Source organism: Nannospalax galili, unplaced genomic scaffold, assembly GCF_000622305.1.
Source record: "Nannospalax galili isolate Female #2095 unplaced genomic scaffold, S.galili_v1.0 scaffold1238, whole genome shotgun sequence".
NCBI classification, from domain to species: Eukaryota; Metazoa; Chordata; class Mammalia; order Rodentia; family Spalacidae; genus Nannospalax; species Nannospalax galili.
In genome coordinates this window covers 93,111-113,439 of record NW_008341824.1, presented here as the reverse complement: position 1 = coordinate 113,439, position 20,329 = coordinate 93,111, and the positions used below count along the sequence as shown (strand labels likewise).

General features: G+C 41.5%; 1 protein-coding gene across 3 annotated transcripts in view; it reads right to left on the bottom strand.

Annotated features, from left to right (window-relative positions):
* Pde8a (phosphodiesterase 8A) overlaps positions 1 to 20,329 on the bottom strand; it is a 66,765-nt gene that overhangs the window by 8,357 nt on the left and 38,079 nt on the right. For all 3 annotated transcript variants that reach the window (XM_008837419.3, XM_029565567.1, XM_008837418.3), the window contains exons 12-19: positions 13,809 to 13,879; positions 13,454 to 13,618; positions 12,102 to 12,150; positions 11,494 to 11,629; positions 10,212 to 10,410; positions 6,421 to 6,638; positions 2,706 to 2,838; positions 194 to 361 (exon numbers count right to left, since the gene is read on the bottom strand). In XM_008837419.3, the coding sequence (XP_008835641.1) occupies positions 194 to 361; positions 2,706 to 2,838; positions 6,421 to 6,638; positions 10,212 to 10,410; positions 11,494 to 11,629; positions 12,102 to 12,150; positions 13,454 to 13,618; positions 13,809 to 13,879 (1,139 nt within the window). The remainder of the gene's footprint in view (positions 1 to 193; positions 362 to 2,705; positions 2,839 to 6,420; positions 6,639 to 10,211; positions 10,411 to 11,493; positions 11,630 to 12,101; positions 12,151 to 13,453; positions 13,619 to 13,808; positions 13,880 to 20,329) is intronic.

The following is a 20,329-nucleotide window of genomic DNA, read 5'->3' as shown; positions in this document are numbered from 1 at the left end:
GAATGAAAAGAAAAGACAAACAGCATTCATTATCAGTAAGTGTGCAATATAAGAAATGTTCTTCAAGGACAGAATTTCTTTTAGAACTTTCTTCCCTAGTTTTAAGTCTATAATCTGAGGGTTCCTATCTCTGTGTGTGTGTGTGTGTATGTGTGTGTTTGTATATTAAGGAACTTAAGATGAAACACCTTACCTGAGAAAAATATTCTTCTGAAATGCGTGCAGCCCACTCGATGCAGTACTCCAGGGGCCGGCAGGGATTGGACACATCGGCACACTTGATCATCATTCGTTTGATGAGAGCCCGGTTCTCTGGAGTCTTGAGCATAGCACTTATAGCTCCTTGGTCTTTGCCAATTTCCTGAACCATGAGTAGAAGTCAAAGTAATCAACATGGGTCATCCAAAACCCTTTAATTGGTGGGGTTCTGTAAGCACAGGAAGGCTCTGGCCAGGATCTACAAAGTTTAAGGTCTCACACAGCAGAGTGCTGTAGATGCTCTAAGCACCGAGCTTGACTTCAGTGTACAAGAAAGCAAGCAAGGTGCAGTGAGAGTTCAGCAGGACCCAGGCTTTGAGGGCAGTACTGGGTGCAAAGTCTTGGTGTATCTCCCTTCCCTTTTTCCTTGCCTCCACCTTTTCTTTCAGTCTCTTTCATGGTTGCCTTTTCTTTATGTTCTACTATCTTTTCCTGTTGGTAAGAACTCAAAGGTCAGTTTCTTTTTAGGATATTTACTGAAATACAAAATAAGCTGAAAAAGATTTCCTCTGTTCTCAGAACAAAAGAGCTCTGTGGTCCACCAGCTCCCTGCTTCTTATAGCCTAATCCTCAACCCCTCTCTGTGACAGGTGTTTTGAGAATTTGAAACCAGATCATGTCAAGTCTAGTGACAGGCCCTCATACTGCCTTAACATTTGTGATATACAAGGACACGAAGTCCTTTTTTTTTTGATTTGCACTCAAAGGAAGACTCTGTAGGAACTATGCAAAGTATTACTACTATTATATTTTACAAACAAGGACACTAGGGTTCAAAGTGACTATCCAAAGCTACCCAGTTGAGCCAAGGTCAGAATGGAAGATCTATCCTGAGCTTTCCACACTCCTGATTTCCACTGCTGCCCAGCTTCATGCCACACTAGGTATGACTACAGGTCAGATCTACCAGTCAGTTATTTCTTGTTGCCCCTGCTCTGGCTCAATGGCCACTGACTTGCAGTTTTCTGAGCTCTACCTCAATTACTGACGAAAGGGTTGAGCAAAGGGTTTGTTATGTGGACCCGAGGAAAAACCTGGGCATGGTACCAACTTGAAGGAGGAAATTAGGTATGTAGTGTGCTGTGTCATAGTGCCACCCAGGGGTGGTCACCAGGTGAGAAACGGCCCTACCTAAATGGCAGGGCAGGAGCCAGTGAGAGAGGCTGTGTGGTTGCCTCTGTAGTGGCCATCCTTTGAAAGGTGGTACATGATGAGAAGGCTGATGTACTGGGATAGCAGGGATAAGGGAGAAAGCTCTCTACAGGTTCCACCACCAGGTTGGACAGGTCAAGGGCTAGTACACTATAAGACCAGGGAGTAGGTAGCCAAGGCCATAGCCAAACAAATGGCAGAAAATGGAATCAAGTCAAGCAGTCTTGATCCTGCTCTGAGGGGCAAACCTTCCGTGTGTGTGTGTGTGTGTGTGTGTGTGTGTGTGTGTGTGTGTGTGTGTGAGAAACACCTCAGGATGGTGACAAGAGCCAGGAAGGATTGTGTGGGTAAGAGAGTGAGTTGCGGCCAAGGTATTCAGTGAATGTGGGCAGGGCAGGTGTGTGACGATGAGAAGAGGGTTAATAAAGATGCAGGTTCCACACAGATCTGCTATAACAGGAACCTAGCATGCACCACGCCCACCATCCTGTGTAGCTTTGAGGTTTACCGCCCCCATTCTACAGACAAGGAGATGGGAACTAACATCTTTGCTTCATAGCAACTCTTCTGCCTGGTCAGATGCTGATGTCCTTGCCAGCGAGTCATGAGCTCCATGCTTCAAATCCAGAAATGAGGGGGAATAATACTTTTTGGGGTCACTTTGGGACCCCAGTACAGGATCCCTCTCAACCCCACCCTCCTGCCAGGAGAGCTACTGCTGTGCTCACGGGAGGAGTAGCCAATAAGAGCCATCCAGGGTTCCAACTGGCCCCAGAATGCTCAGTGAAGAAGGGGATATGTGTGAGACAGCACAGGAATGGCCCACTTGTGAAAACAAGCTTCTCCACATCTATCCTGCTAAATTTTTGCACACTAAATGATTTTTTTAACCAATGATAACAAAATTCAGCCAGGTGTGATGGCTTACTCCTGTAATACCAGCCGTGGTAGGATCACTGAGTTCCAGGCCAGCCTGGGCTACACAGTGAGAATCTATCTTTGAAAAAAAAAAAGGAAGGAAGGAAGAAAGGAAGGAAGGAAGAAAGGAAGGAAGGAAGGAAGGAAGGAAGGAAGGAGAGAAAGAGAAAGAAAGAAAGAAAGAAAGAAAGAAAGAAAGAAAGAAAGAAAGAAAGAAAGAAAGAAAGAGAAAAGAAAAGAAAAGAAAAGAAAACCAAATTCAGTGCGTCCACTGAAGGTCCTGGCACTGCTTGGGATCTCCTAGGTCTGAGTTCTTCATAACCTGGTGTGAGTGTGAGGACCTAGGCACCAGTCCTCTCAGAATAAGCTTCTCTTACCTCTTTTTCTTTTAGTGTTGTCAAGGGCTTGTTGATACTGTTGATAAACTTGTTGACATGTTCAAAATGCTTTGTCATTTCTGTGGCTAGGACCATGTCAATAATACCCTGGCGTAGGGTCCGGTACTCATTCCTATTTCAGACAACAAATGAGAGGCTGCTGCAGGTTACTGATCCAGACCAGATAGGTCTCCTGGAAACAATCTGTTACCCAGGATGTAAGCCTACTGCAGCTACAAATCTAATGCCACTGGAAGTCACACTTTAAAAGAATTGGAAAATTGTGGGTTAGTGCCTGCATCATTAGTAAGTGGAACCCAAACCAAGTTAAAAAATCAGCTTATGGCAGGTGTGGCACACGCCTTTAATCCTGCCACTCAGGAGGCAGAGGCAGGCAGATCTCTGTGAGTTCCAGGCCAGGAGTTACAGGGAGACCCTGTCTGAAAAAAAAAAAAACAAAAAACAAAAATTCATCTTATAAATCAGCTTATAGGCAAGACTTTATAGCTCATATTGTATTACCCTGTAGTACAATGCATATAGTTCTTGGGATAAGACAGAATGTAGCAGGAATGAATCTCAATCTCTCTATCTCTATCTATCTGTCTGTCTATCTGTCTATCTATCTATCCTCCCTCAAGACAGGGTCTCAAACTCATAATCCTCCTCTATCAGCCTCTTAAGGGCTGAGATTATAGGCATGCACCACTATAGCAAGTAAAATTTTCTCTTTATAACCATAGATCTCTATATTCATTAACAATGTGCCCTGCATGGAGGTATCTTAAAACACAGAGAACGTTAAGGGCAGACTTTCTGACAGTTGAGAAAAATCACAAGGAATGTTTCACATTTCTTCCTATAATCCTTGTTTTCATTATTCTCAAAAAACTATTTTGGGCCAGGCATGGTGGCACACTCTTTTAATCCCAGTACTTGGGAGGTAGAGGCAAGTGGATCTCTGTGAGTTCAAGGCCAGCCTGGTACATATAGCAAGTTCCAAGCCAGCTGGAGGCTATTTGGATACCCCATCTCAAAAAAAAAAAAAAAAAAAAAAACTTTTGAAGGGTCAATCCATCTAATAAAAAATTCAAAAGTATGTGCCCCAGCATGGTGGCACATGCCTTTAATCCCAGCACTTGGGAGGCAGAGGCAGCAGATCTCTGTGAGATCGAGGCCAGCCTGGTCTACATAGTGAATTCCAGGTCAGCTGAGGCTACAGGGAGACCCTGTCTCAAAAAGACTTTAAAAAAAAATTCAAAAGTACAAAACAAGATGAAACATTCCCCAGCTAACCCTGTCTCTGCAGTCAGCCTTTCTCTGGAGACAACCAAAGTTAGTAGTGTCTCACATATTTTTCCAGAAGTGAATTATATATCTGAAAGCAAATATGAGTAAAACTTATCCTAAATCTACCTCTGTAATTTTTAAGATATTAAGGGAGTTCTGTGAAATCAGAACACTCTTAAAAGTCCTATAAAAATTTTCCTTTAAGACCCCAATTAAAGTATTTCTCAGGACACTCTTTTCTTTCTTCAACTGATGTGTGTTAAGTCCTATGCTGGGTACCTTCAGTTGTCAACTTGACACACCTGGGAAGAAGGAACATCAATGGGGGAATTTCCTCTATGGACTGGCCTGTGGGCATATCTATGAAGCATTTTCTTAACTGTTGAGTGATGTGGGAGGGCCCAGCCCACTGTGAGTGGTAACACCCCTGCGCAGGTAGTTCTGCTTAGTATAAAAAAGTAGGCTCAGCACAGGCAAGAGGAGCAAGCCAGTAAGCAGTGTTCTTCCAGTCTCTGCTTCAGGTCCTGCCTTGGCTTCCTTCAAAGATGAACTATGATTCAGATAAAACAAAACAAAAACAAAAATTCAGCTTTGTTTATTCAAGCTAAATAAACCTTGTTCTTCCCAAGCTGGTTTTTGTCAGAGTGTTTTCTCACAGCAACAGAAAGGTAACTAAGACAAATCAATCTCTACTATCTACCAGGCACTGGGCTAGTCATGATGGTTCACTGATGAACAAAAATGTGATACCTGAGACTTTACAGAGCTTAAGTATAATCTGAGCTGGGTACAATGGTGCATGCCTATAATCCTAGCACTTGGGAGGCTGAGACAGGAAGACTTCAATTTCAAGGCCACCCTGTGCCATGTAGTGAGACCCTGTCTTAAAACATCTAATTGGACATTAAACATTTTGTTTATTGACATGATGGGGTTAGAACCTAAAGCCTTGTGCATGCTAAATAAGTGCCATACCTCCCAGTCACATCCTTAGCCCCTAAATAAATTTTTTAAAGTCTATTTTTATAAATGTGACACATGCTATGAAAGAACTTGAGACTGAGCAATTAAGAGGGTCTAACTTGTCCGGGTGTAGCAGTGCACGCCTTTAATCCCAGCATTTGGGAGGCAGAGGTCTCAAAAAGACCAAAAAAGAGGGTTGAACTTAATTGTAAGGGATCAAAGAAGGCTTTCTTCTTCTTCTTCCTCTCCTTCTTCTTCTTCTTCTTCTTCTTCTTCTTCTTCTTCTTCTTCTTCTTCTTCTTCTTCTTCTTCTTCCTCTCCTTCTTCTTCTCCTTCTTCTTCTCCTTCTTCTTCTTCTTCTTCTTCTTCTTCTTCTTCTACTTCTTCTTCTTCTTCTTCTTCTTCTTCTTCTTCTTCTTCTTCCTCCTCCTCCTCCTCCTCTTCTTCTTCTTCTTCTTCTTCTTCTTCTTCTTCTTCTTCTTCTTCTTCTTCTTCTTCTTCTTCCTTTTTTTTTTAAAGTCTTTTTGGACAGGGTCTCCCTGTAGCCCCAGCTGTCCTGGAACTCACTATGTAGACCAGGCTGGCGTTGAATTCACAGAGATTCACCTGCCTCTGCCTCTAGACTGTTGGGACTAAAGGCATGTGCCACCACGCCTGGCTTAGAGAAGGCTTTCTAATGGAGTAACTCACAAATAGCTAAAGACAATAAATATGCTGAGCACAGTAAGACAGAGAGGAGTGTGCCAGACAGGGATGTAGCTTAGCAACACTGCCTCAAAATAAAAGTAAAAAAGAGCTGGTGATGTAGCTGAAAGGTAAAGCGCTTGCTTGCTTAGCATGCTCAAGCCTAGAGTTCAAGCCTAAGTTCAAGTATAGAGTGCAGGGAGGATCAGCTCTTGGGTATGTGTGAATGTATATGTATGTAGGAACTGCTCATAGGTTTGAGGATTATGTGGGGCTAATAAAATTGTTTTAAAATAGACTGCGGTGATACTTGCAGAGCGCCATACCTAAAGCCATCTTCTACATGGTAAACTGTATAAGATATGAATTACATCTCAATAAAATTGTTTAATCTTGTTTTGTTTTGTTTCACTTGTTTTTGAAACAGGGTCTCCCTGTAGTCCCAGCTGGCCTGGAATTCACCGTGTAGACCAGGCTGACCTTGATCTCACAGAGATCTGCCTGACTCTGTCTGAGTGCTGGGACTGAAGGTGTGTGCCACCTGGCATGATAAAGCTGCTTAAAAAGAGAGAGCAGCCGAGCGTGCACCCCTTTAATCCCAGCACTCGGGAGGCAGAGGCAGGTGGATCTCTGTGAGTTCAAGGCCAGCCTGGTCTACATAGTGAGTTCCAGGCCAGCTGGGGCTACTGGGAGACCCTGTCTCAAAAAAGACCAAAAAAAAAAAAAAAAAAGAGAGAGAGAGCAAAGGACCAACATAATTCTCAGTTGCTGTTCTCACCTCTCCATGTTTTTAAAGATATTGCACTTGTCATTTTCAAGAGTCAGCTGGAAGGCCAGGGCTGCATGGTGGCTCTCCAGCACAGCAGTGTCATTGTATAAAATGGCCAGCTCACTTCCTGCATTGCAAAGGAACGAGTTGGTTCTCCCAGGGTGATCCACATCGTGAATGGTGGCAGCGATGAGGGCAGCAACCTCATCAATTGGATCTAAAGTTTCCTGAAAACAAGAGCTCTTTTGAAACCCAGGTTATGCCACTGAAACACAGAAGCCTTCCACAGTTTTCTCTCTGCCTTATTTAAAGTAAGAATCTGAGATTTCTGAGAGAACTACATTATTCAAGCTACTTGTTTCCCCTTCTCTACTCTGAGCAGTTATATTTCTGTGCATCGTTACTAGAGAACATTCTCTGATCCTGGAGTCTCGCACGAGTGAAGGACTTACCAAAACATAGGTAGCATTCACCTCCTCAGTCACCTTTCTCCAGATCCATTGCAAAAAGGCCCATATCCTTAGACCAAGATAAACTAATAGTGCTAAATAAGAAATAACTTTTTAAAATAATGCATTTCTTGTATTAATTAGAGATTGGTCTACTTTTCTCCTTTTTGATGCTATCTTTGTTAAATTGATGTAAGAATCTTGTGAATTTGACAAAATGATCTGGAAGTTTTCCATCTCTTTCAGGGCTTTGACACAGTTGTATAACATGCAAAAATTATTTAAAGGCCTAAATACCTCACCTGTCCATGTTTTTTCTGAATAAGTTGGTAATTAAAAATTGTTTCAGTGGGTTTGATGCCTCCCCAACTTCTTATTTATTTATTTAGCGCCAGGATTTCTCCATGTAGTACACATTGGCCTTGAACTCTTGATCCTACCTCAGCTTCTTAAGGCCTGAATTATAGGTATGTATCACCAGCCCAACTAATTTTCTACTTCTTATATGAGGTTCTATATAACAGTTGCTTAAAGAGGGGCTGGAGAGATGGCTCTGCAGATAGGAGCATTGTCTGCTCTTGCAGAGGACCTGGGTTCAGTTCTCAGCACCCACATGGTAGCTAACAACTGTTCATAACTCCAGTTCCAGGGGATCTGATGCCCTCTTCTGACCTCTGCGGGCATTGTACAACATGGATGCACTTATATACATGCAGGCAATACACTCACACATATAAAATAAAAATAATAATTTCTCACACATATAAAATAAAAATAATTTCTCCCCTTAAATATCATTGCATATATATTTTTATGTAACCTCCTTCAAGTCATTTCTGGAAAAATGTGTTAAAAATTGCCTCTCTTTGGAATAAAAAAAGATAAAATATTTTTAAAATTGCTTAAAGAAAATATCAGCTTTAAAATTATTTAACTATGGGGCTGGAGAGATGGCTCAGTGGCTGTTCTTGCAAAAGACCTTGGTTCAAATCTCAGCATCCATATGGCGGCTAACAACCATCTATAACTTCACTTCCAGAGGATTCAACACCCTCTTCTGTCCTCCATGTGCACTGCAGGTGCACATGTGTGGGCAGATATGCATGAGCGTGTGTGCACACGCATGTGGAAGCCAGAGGTCAACCTCAGATGTTGTTCTTCAAGAGCCATCTACCTTAATTTGGGGGACAGAATTCCTCACAGGGCCCTGAGGTTTGCTGATTAGGCTAGGCTGGCTGACTAGCGAGCCCACAGATCCCCCTCTATCTGCCTTCCCAGGGCTGGGATTACAAGCACGCACCATGCCACCATACCCAGCTTTTTTATGTGGATGCTGGAGATCAAACTCAGGTCTTTATACTTGCATGTCAAGCACTTTACTACCTAAAGCTATCTCCCAAGTCCCAGTCATTCTATAGGTTTTGACAGAAAAACTTCCCATTTTATTTCCTAAGTAGCATCTGTCATTTTAGTTTTATTTCTTTGTGGATCCAAAAGTTATTCCAGATACTTTGTCATTTGTAGTGGTTGACATTTTTATTTAACCAGTAACTATTACATTCTAGTTTTGTTGTGGTTCAGGATATACAGGCTATAAAATTTTGAAGTTCATCAAGGCTATGTCCTAGTATAAGATATTTAGGGGGCAGGCAAGATGTCTCAGCAGGTAAAGGTGCTTGCTGTGAAGGCTGATGACCTGAGTTTGATTCCTTAGACACACATGGTGGAGAGCACAGACTTCTACGAGTTGCCCTCTAACTTCTATATGTATGCTATGGTATGTGTACATGTGTATATACAGGCACACACTCACACACTCACACTAAATAAATGTAATTTTTAAAAAAGACATTTGGAAATATTCTATAAATATGTGAAAATAATATATATATATATATCTACTAAGTCAGCTTTATAAAGTAAATTTCACTTAAAATTCAGTAGTTTCACTTTAAATGGGAGCACTGTATGGTATGTGAATAGTGTATCAATAAATTCTTTAAATACTATTTTAGGCCAGGCCTGGTGCACACTAGTAATCCTGGTATTTTGGAGAGGCAAGAGGATCAGGGATTCAAAACCAACCTCAGGAACACAGTGAATTTGAGGTCAGCCTAGGCTATACAAGACCCTGTCTCAAAAAATATGTTTTAGGTTAGCTCTGAATATATTTGTATATTACAGAGTAGTTCAAAAGCAATGAACTACAGCAAAAAATAGTATTTATATGTTAAGCCACATTAACCCAGACATCCCTTCCTTGCCACCTGTTTTTATAATTTATAAAACAGTCTTCTCTAGATTTACTCCACCTACAGTCTTGATCTTTAAAATACACGAAGTAGGCCAGAAGTCCAGCTCTACCGCTTGCCTAGGCTGTATGAAAACTCTATATAAAAAATTTTCAAAAATTGGTATTAAAAGCAGGAAATGGGACCTGAAAAGACTCAGTTCTGAGGTCTGACCTTCAGGGAGAGGAATTAACATTTGTTCAAGTCCCCCTGTATACCAGAAGGCATTCTCCATATGCTAGTCACATGTTAACAGGATGACATACAACCAGGAGGCATGCAACCTCCAAAGATGCTATAGCCAGTCTTGGTCCCAGGCAGAAGCTTCAGACACTGAAGTGGTTTTGTGTGGCCTGAACAGTGGCTTGTATGTCTGGAGCACAGAGAGGGAATGATGAGAGGGGAGTTTGTTACAAATGAGGTTGTAGAGCCGTGAATGCCCATCCATAGTTTAAAGTTTGAATCTGTCTAAAAGATAGGAAGTTATTCATGGTCAGATGTGCTGCTTTGGAAAGAACATGATGGCAGCAGTGGGAGTTCCAGAGGGCCAGGAAAGAAGGTACCCATCCATATGAGAAATGACAGGGGTCCTTGCTGGGATGGCAGAATGAGGAGCTCAGTCTGAAGTCAGATGATCAGCCAGATGTGAAGGGCTGAGGAGTGGAACAAGGATGAATTTAGGCTCAACACTAGGAGTCCCAGTGAGGCTGAATATGTCTGTAGGTTCAGATTGAGACCTCCCCTTCCCCTAAAGAAAAGCTCTGTCCTGTGGCTTTCTCCCCAGGAACTGTTTTTTGTTTTTTGTTTTTGTTTTTTGAGGCAGGGTTTCTCTGTAGCCCCAGCTGACCTGGAACTCACAGAGTTCTTGCCTCGGCTTCCCAAGTGCTGGGATTAGATTAAAGGCATGCACCACCATGCCCAGTTTCTGCCTGTGTGGCTTCCTTTGTATGTCAGGCTGTACACATGTGAGGACTACTCCTAAGTGGCTATATTACGACTTAGGCACTAGACTCTCCCTACTGCTGTTGCTTTTAAACATGAAGCACAAACATGAGTTTACCTTTATTTTGTCCCTGGAAAGGAAATAGGCAGTGGCGTGAAGCACATCTGCAGAATGTGTAGAATTGTGGTAAGGGTTAGAAGAATGATAATTGGCTTCAATAATTTGGAACCACGATCTCAATGTTGACTCGGAGCACTGTAAGAATTCACAGATTCCAAAGCGAGCAAATGTTTTGAGACCTAGATAAATCAAAGGCCTACAAAGAAGAACATCCACAATATGAAACAAAGCAAAGAACCAGTGTCCTGAGCTCTGAAGAGATTCAGGCTTAACAAGCAAATCCATAACAGACTATAGAGTACCCAAGGCAATCATGGGGAGCTGCCAGAGTTGCGCTGGCCTGTATAGCCATCTCTACAGGAAGGGGTTCTATTCCTGGCCTTCAGGGGGCCACAGTGGTTTCTGGCCTCCGCATCCTTTGGATCTCCCCATTTGATGGGGTGAGGTTTACCACCCTACCCTTCCTGACTCCTACTTGTACTAGTGGAATCTTCAGAACCATTCCCAGACTAAACTTGTGCCATGTGCAATCTTAACCACTTCATATGTTACTAATGATGTCCTGCCTAGAAGAAAGTAACCTAAAGAAGTACCCATGAACCAGGCACAGCTACATGTCAGGTGACTGACCACCTCAGCACTCTGGAGGTGGGTGGGGCTCAGTGTAGACAGATCACCCAGTGAGATGAGACCTGTTGAATTATCCCACAGCCTAGCAGAGCACACCTCTCTTAAACTCTGATCACAGCTCTGGCTGATGTTGGTGTAGATGCCCCATCCTGTATACAAAGACCTCTGTGGTTAACAGCTCTTATTTGGCGAAACCAAAACTCCCACTCTGTAATCATAAGCAGAGGAGCATGACTAAGGTTTTGAGTATCCCTGTGTCTGCCACCAACATGGCAACCACAATCTGAGGCCAGGTTTTATCAAATGTGTTTCTAACAAATATTGATTCTAGGCTTTGGGGCCGGAGGTTCTTTGCTGCTACCTCATGTGGCCACACACAAGAGAAATTAGTAACCTATTTTCTCAGGAAAAATTGCTATGTGGAGAAATTCAGTCACTTCTTCAGTTTCACAATTTCCACAAATCTCCTGTCTCCATCATAACCAAGCAAACTAACTCTATCATGGCTTTGAGCTCCACTGACTCAGAGCCACTTGCCATTCTGCTACTCCTTCCCCAGCCTCCCTTCCCACCCAGGGTATAGCTCTACACACACCCATAGTCCTCAGGTGGCTCCCTGGCTAGGCCCTGGGAATCTAGCTCAACTTACCTATTTTGGGTGGCAGCCTCTAGCTCAAAAATGTCAAAGTCCCAATATTCTTCATTTTCTATGGCCAGGGCAATCCGAGGTGGAATATCATGAAGGGAGAGGGGGATGATCATACTGCTTGAAGCCTGCTGAATGTCTGCAAAGAGAAGTAATTTGAGAACAACATTAATATGGCATTAACTGTCTCATGGAGAAGACAGTATGCTAACAAGGATGACTACTTTGTTTCTGAGGCTTTATGACAGACCCAGAACTTTTTTAAATTTTTTTAAATTTTATACATGAGCATTGTATTTGCATCATTTTTACCCCTCCAACTCCTTCAATATCTTCCCTACTCCCTCTCAATTTCTTGTCCTCTTCTGTGGTTATTACTGTTACATATACATAAATTTATAAATATACATGTATATGTAATGCACTGAGTCGTGGTGCTCGTGTGTTCATGAGTTTTGGGCTGACTACTTGGATTAGATAACCTATCAGGGATTTAGTCCCTCGAGAAAACTGATTTCTCACATACCCAGAACTTCTGAGGAAAAAAAATCATCATTTAACCTTGACTGCAGTATTATAGTGGTCCAAGAAATTAAAAACAAAAAACTTACTTTTTGTTGAAAGAACATACTCAGTTCCTGAAAATCTTCGTAAACCGTCCTGGTAAAAATCAAGGAAACAAGAACAAGAAAGGTCACAGCTCTTCATTCCTCCTTGGCTATCCTAGGTGGTCATCCCCAGAGAACAATACAGGGCAGCCCTCCCTATCAGCCCACCGCAAGGCTGCCCCAGACCAGCAGGGTGACCACCACTGTGGCCAACCTCAAATCCAGTCACTTCCTGGGTGGCTGAGCTCAGTGTTGACCATGAAGCCTAGCATGCCTGCTTCATTTCAGGACTGCTTTAGTATCTCAGGGTCAACTCCCTTCTGCCCTTCGTCCTCAATTTTCTTGCCTTCCCTATTCAGCTTTTTGTGGAACACTAGATCCTTTCCTGCTTTCTAAGTGATTCTCCTGGGCTCCTCTCACTGTTCCCAGAATATCAGGCCAATCCTTCAGCATCCTTTCTGCTCCAGTCCTATGGATGCTTTGCTGTCATTTCTTCACGTCTAGGACTCCTATACCATCCTCCTTGGGCTCACCCTGACCTACAGGCTACAGGAGCTTTTGTCTCAAATAGTTGAGGACATAGTTAGAGGTTCTCACTGGGAACTACTCTATCTTCTGGACTACTGTTCAAACCTTCCTTTTATGAAATCGGGTGACTTCAGAAAGTGGGAACTGGGAGGGACATGAATTTTATTTCTTAGACAACAGCTGACAGAGAACAATGGTATGGTCTGGTATGTTCCCTTGTGAGGTCCATTCTAGATGGACAGGAAGTGGTATTCAGGACTCCTCAAGAGTCTATACATTCCTAGGACCTTCTTTCTTATGAAGGTAGTGGGATGTTTTAGAGGTGAAACTATGCCCTACCCCTGGTACTTTGTAAAATATATAGAGTAAGAGAGTTTTCCTTTTTTGTGATTTAACATGTAACATTCAGTCTAAAGTGTTTTGTTTTTCTTTTTGGTGCTGGGGATGGAACACAGGCCTTATAAATGCCTACCACTAGTATGGAATATTTTATGGTTTTTCTTTATCCCAGTTTTAAAAATCTTTAATACAACTGAAGATGTTTTACTTAATGACTTGTAAAACCCTAAGTGACCCTGAAAAATTGGATCTGTAGACCATCTAGAATATCATCTCTCTCCTGTTCCAAGCTGAGGCTTCCCTGGGAGATGAGAAGCAGGTGACAACAGCTCTGCCCAAGAACAGCTGAACACAAACCATGGAGGAGTTTTGGCCTTGACTAAGTTCTACATATGATGCCCTGCTTGTCTCTCTACAGAGCCCTGTTCCAAACAATCTCTGAGAAGCAAGAAAAGACAGTAGCCAGTAGCCTGGGCAAATAAACTTACAGACATTAAGCCCCCTACGAGGTTGACGGCATGAGGATCATCTTCTTCAGTATTAAACTGTGGTGAATATAACTCAGTGGTTCTCAGAATTTCCAGCACACGGTTCAAGGCTTCTATCACAGGCATAGGACTGTTCTCCTGGGCAGCACTGATAATACTGATTACCTACATCATGAAAATAAAGGACTTGAGTTTCATAATCTTAAAACAATCAGAGAGTAATTAAGAGTCAAGCTGTCAGGAGTCAAGGCAATAATGTGTGATTACATCACTGCACTAATGCAGGTCCCTGTTTCTTCTCAGGGAAACAATTCACTGGGAGTACACAGGGTTCACATGCTCAGTGGAGACCAACCTTGTTGATGGGTGCCTCAATCATCATTGAATGTACCCGGGCCAAGGAGGAATTTCTCCTCTGGTTGGAAACTGCGGAGAAAGGGTGAGAAATTAGGGTATGCACAGCCTTAGATACATGTCTAGATAGCCAAGGGCTTTACACCCTTCCTTCCCAGGCCTCAGTGTGTTCACTGCATAAAGTATCAGAGTCACTGCACAGGTATTGAGCTTCTTTCCTAGCCTGACACTACAGACCCGGGCTTCTGCATAACCGATTCTGCTTCCTTCAGTTCTAGGTGGTAGGATGTACATACATTCCCATGAACTGCACCTCTGATGTCATAGACCAGAGCAAAAACAGAGAAAACAATTGAACAAGTCAAGACCAAACAGTCTCTTTCTGTATTTACAACAATAAAGCTTTATAATTATTGCACTCGCTGTTCTCCAGGAGTAAAAATGTTCTGGAAGACAATGCCACACAGACTCTTCGTTCCATACACAGCGGGAACAATTAATTCAGCTCCATTATTAACTGAAATCATCGGCTTTCTGGTTAAGATTTCTAAGGGCACTCTCCTCTGGTATGTTTAATCTAGGCTAATTAATTAAAGGAAGCAAGCAGCAGCTTTAATGCTGGTTAAGTTTTTATTGTTTCTGTCCAGACATGATTCCTCTGAAGTGGGAGAAGTCCGAACAATATACAGGCAGGAAAAGAATATCCCCAGAGTCCTGTGTCTCTATAGAAACTCAGGCTAAATGCTGCTTACCTACCTCATGAAAATAAAATACTTGAGTTTCTGAGTCTTAAAACAACCATAGAATAATCTAGAGTCAAGCTGGCAACTGTGTAATTAGACCACAGTACTATTGTTAGTTACAATATAACTGTCACATATCCTGTCTTCAGAGGAGGCCTAACAGGATCAGAGGCTGTCCAACAGGATGATGCATCAGCCTCAATTTGCCAGGGGAAAGAAACAGGTTTAAAAAGAGATGCAGTCCAAGGTTAACCAGGCCAGAGGGACTCAAATGTTCTCAATATGGGGCCTAACAAAATTTAAATCTAATTTTAGTAATTAGCATATGGCCACCATATACAATATATATATAATAAAGTCACTAAACCAAAACCCCACTATTTTATCACATTCATAAAAGGACTTGCTCTTATTTTAAAATATAATGAAAGTGACATATGGTTATCAACAAAATCAAAGAACAGAGAGTTATTGCACAACATGCATTGTATTCTTGAAAATTTCTGAGGGATTTTTAAGTGTTCTCATTACATAAAAATAAGAATGTAAAGTAAAATATTTGTTAATTAGCTCAATTTAGTCTTTCCACACGTATAAATATTCTAAAACATTGTTTTACATGATAAATATATAAAATTCTAATTTGTCAACTAAAAGAAATTTTTATTTTAAAAATAATTAGGCAGAGGCAGGCGGATCTCTGTGAGTTTGAGGCCAGCCTGGTCTACATAGTGAGTTCCAGTTCCATAGTGAGACCCTGTTCCAAAAAGACCAAAAAAAAAAAAAATAGTAATTTGAAAAAAGTTAATGGCACAAATGCAATGAGGTAAGAAAAAGAAATAAATGATATGAAAATTGCTATATATATATGTATACAGAGAACTCTGAGGAAGCTATAAATATGCTTTTCTACTCTTAGATTCAATAAATAAGTCTATCAAAGCTACTGTGTACAAGATCAATATACTAAAAACCCTTGAATTTCTATGCAGTAACACATTATTGAGAACAGAAATTCAAATGGTATCAAATGCCTTCAATGGAGGCTGACAAGGCCCCACTCCTAGCTGAGGTACAGCTGATAGCTTCTGGAGAAGGGAGAATCAGTTTTCTTGAGGTGTAAGGCCTCTGCCAGGTTGCTCATGGCCCTATACCCATGCCTACATAGGCAGCACTAATTGGAACCAATGGGCTATAGGAAAAAAGGGAGGGAGGGAGGGAAGGAAGGAAGGAAGAAGAGAGAAAGAAGAAGAAAGAGGAGGAGGACCTGAAGTTGGGATAGGAATGTGTAGCCCCAGCTGGCCTGGAACTCACTATGTAGACCAAGCTAGTCTTGAACTCACAGAGATCCGCCTGCCTCTGCCTCCTGAGTGCTGGGACTAAAGGCATGCGCCACCACACCCAGCTAGTGGAGTTCATTCAGTACATGTCTACATGGTCTTAAAAATTTTATTTCAGGACGGAGAGACAGCTTAGAGGTTAAGAGTGGTACTGTTCTTCCAGAAGACTGGAGTTCTGTTCCTAGCACCCATGTCAGACCGCTCAAACTGACTATAACTTCTGCTTCTGGGGATACACCTTCCATTTCTGGCCTCCGAGGACACCTGTACTCGCATGCACATATTCATATACAGACACACACAATTAAAAACAAAATAAGGGGAGCTGGAGAGATGGCTCAGCAGTTAAGAGCACTGGCTGCTCTTGCAGAGGACGCAGGTTCAGATCCCAGCACCCATATGACAGTTAACAACTGTCTGTAACTCCAGTTCCAGGAAATTAGATGCCCTCTTCTGACTTCCATGGGCATTGCACAACAGGTACACTTACATACATACATAAAGTAAAAATAATAAAGTGCATTTTTTTTTGTCTTTTTGAGACAGGGTCTCCCTGTAGCCCCAGCTGTCCTGGAACTCACTATGTAGACCAGGCTGGCCTTGAACTCACAGAGATCCACCTGCCTCTGCCTTCCGAGTGCTGGGATTAAAGGCATGAGCCACCACGCCTGGCCTAAAGTACATATTTTTAAAAATAAAATAAGGGGGCTAGAGAGACGGCTTAGAGGTTAAGAGCACTGGCTGCTTTTACACAGGACCCAGGTTTGGTTCCCACAGCCACATGGTGGCTAACAACTGTTCCTAATTCCAGTTCTAGCTGATGCCCTCTTCTAACCTCTGCAGGCATTACATGACATGGGTGTACTTACATGCAAGCAAAACACACACATAAAATTTTAAAAATTAAAATAAATAAAAATTTTAAAAATCTTTTAAAATTGTATTTCAGCTGGGCAAGGTGACACACACCTTGTAATACTAGTACTTAGTATGTGGAGGCAGGAGAATCTGGAGTTCAAAAGTCATCCTCAACTAAATGAGGAGGTTTGAGACCAGCCTGGGCTATATGAAACTCTGACTTTAAAAAAATTACATTTCAATTTGAACTTAAATAATATTTGTTCAATGAGAGTTTTGCAATCTTCAAATTGAGATTATCCCTTCCCAAAGGTATAATCCATGGTAAACTGCAATCTGCAATGGAATCTGTCTTTCAGAATTACAAAATGCATCATTCATACTATGACAGCAGATCAACTGATGAATCTGATGATAGAAAATTTCAGAAAATCAAGACAACCTGAGAGGGTGGGTTCCGACCTCCATCAGTGTAGCGGCTGTGATCTCAGCAGACTGCCAGAGAGTGCCAGGTTCTGGCCTCCCTCTGGCATAGGGGCTGAGAACAGAGGGGACTGCCTGAGAGCACCCAGATCCTGCCTCCAGGAGGTGGTTAGCCTCCCCTAATTGTGGCATACCCATCCCCCTACCTAGGATTTCATGAGGCCCCTTCCCAAGGCCCAGGGCAGATCTTGCTTTGGTAGGCTAAGGCTGAGATCCCAGCAGACAGCCTGAGAGGCTGGGCTCTGACCATCAGTGTAGCGGCTGTGATCTCAGCAGACCGCCAGAGAGTGTCAGGGTCTGGCCTCCCTCTGGCATAGGGGCTGAGAACAGCAGACCAACTGAGAGTCCCAAAATCCACTCCCCCCTTAGGGAATTTCCCAAATTTTCTCTGAGTTCCTGCTAATAGGGGTCCAAACCTTAGAAGGAAGCCTGAGTGTACCTAACTGGAACCTGACTTGGACTTCTGTAGGTACTCCTGAATAGCTGATCTGAAGCCATCAATTCCCTGCAAAATAAAACCTGAGAGAACCTGAAATCTGTACCAACAAGCTTTACATAACCAATAAGGAAATGACCTAGGCACCCTGATAATACAAACAGAAGCACACTTCAACTTAATTCTCACATCAGAATCATAAACAACAAAAGAAATTCACATGCCAAAATCACGACGAAAGAATAATAAAATGGAAAGCCAAAACACTATGTCCCCACCAAACTCCACCAGTCCTGTAGAAGAGTTCTACAAGGAGAATCCCCCAGAGATAACCCAGAGCACTGAATTTAAAAGAACAATCATAAACATGATCAAGGAATTCAACAAATTCAAAGAACAAACGAACAAACAAATCAAAGAACTAAAAGAAGATATGGATAAACTTCTGAGTGAATTCACAAAAGAGATAGAAACATTGAAGAAAACTCAGGCAGAAATGAAGAAAGAAGTGCAAAGCTCAATAAGCCAACTTGAAACAACAGGGGAAAGCCTCAATGCTAAAATGAATGAAATGGAAAACAGAATATCAACACTTGAGGATAAAGTTGAAGAATTGGACCACTCAAGCAAAGATTATGGAAAATTTTAAAAAACACAGGAACAGAATATGCAAGAGATGTGGGACACCATGAAAAGACCAAATCTATGATCATAGGAATAGAGGAAGGAGAAGAATTTCAGGCTAATGGTATTGACCTGACCTTAAACAGGATTGTAGAAGACAACTTCCTGAAATTAAGGAAAGACATCCCAATACAAATACAGGAAGCACATAGAACACCAAATAGACAGGATCAGAAAAGAAATTCCTCATGACATATCATAGTAAAAACACTAAATGTACAGAACAAAGAGAGAATACTGAAAGGAGCAAAATAAAAACAAGACAACAAGGCACATACAAAGGAAAGCCCATCAGAATTACAGCTAACTTATCAATACAAACTATGAAAGCCAGAAGAGCCTGGACCTAGGTATATCCAGTTCTACAAGACAAAAGATGCCAGCAAAGAATACTATACCCCAAAAAATGTCTATTATACTTGAGGGGGAAAGAAAAATCTTCCATGACATGAACAGCCTGGAAGAATACATGTGAATGCATGCCTATGAAACCAGCCCTTCAAAGAATACATGAAGCAATACAAAGAGAGGAGAAAGGAATGACTATATCCTAGGGGCAACGAAAGAAAATAAATAAAGATATAACCTAGGAAACACAAAATTACACAGAGAACACAAACAGCAATCAAAATGATGGCAACAAACACATACCTTTCAATAATAACCTTAAATATCAATGACTGTGTCTTTTCAAAGTCCTAGAGGAAACTGGACTGGAGGGAACATTCCTCAACATAATTAACACTATATAAAACAAACCCACAGGCAACATCATTCTAAATGGAGAAAGACTGGAAGCATTCCCATTAAAATCAGGAACCAGACAAGGATGTCCACTGTCTCCACTCCTTTTGTCCACTATCTCCACTTCTTTTTAATAGAGTGCTTGAAACTCTTGCTAGAGCAAAAAGACAGGAGAAGGACATTAAAGGAGTACTAATTGGAAAAGAAGAGGTCAAACTATCACTTTTTGCAGATGATATGATACTATATCTAAGAGATCCCAAAAGTTCCACCAGAAAACTCCTAGAACTGATCAACACTTTCAGTATAGTGGCAGGTTATAAAAAATCTACAAAAATCAGTAGCCTTTCTATATACCAATAACAAGTAATTGGAGAAAGAATATGGGGTAATGCTCCCATTCACAATTGCTTCAAAAATAAGATATCTTGCAATAAATCTGACCAATACACCAAAGATCTCTACAATGAATTTTTAAATTAAAGAAAGAGATTGAGGAAGACACCAGGAGATGGAAGGACCTCCCATGCTTATGGATTGGAAGAATTAATATTGTGAAAATGACCATCCTACCAAATGCAATATATAAATTCAATGCAATCCCAATCAAAATATCCATGACATACTTCAAAGAATTAGAAAAAATCATCCTTAAATTTATATGGAAGTACAAAAGACCCCAGATAACCAAAGCAACCCTGAGCACAAAGAGCAACGCTGGGGGGATTACTATACTAGATCTCAAAGTATACTACAGAGGTATAATCTTAAAAACAGCATGTACTGACACAAAAATAGACACATAGATCAATGGAACATCACTGAAGATCCAAACCTGAGTACACGCAATTTCAGCCACTTGATATTTGACAAAGGTGCCAAGAACACACAATGGAAGAAAGACAGCATCTTCAACAAATGGTGCTAGCAAAAGTGGATCTCCACCTGTAGAAGAATGAAACTAGATCCTTTCTTTCACCTTACACAAAAGTTAACTCCAAGTGGATCAAAAGCCTCAGTGTGAAACTAGAAGCCCTGAAACTATTAGGAGAAAATGTTGGCAGTAACTTACAAGATATAGGTAGGTGTATGAAAGGATTTTCTAAATCCGACAGAAGTTGCTCAGGAATTAAGTCAGCAATCAACAAGTGGGACCTCATTAAACTAAAAAGCTTCTATACAGCAAAAGAAACAATTAAAAAAGGGAAGATAAAACCCACAGAATGAGAAAAAA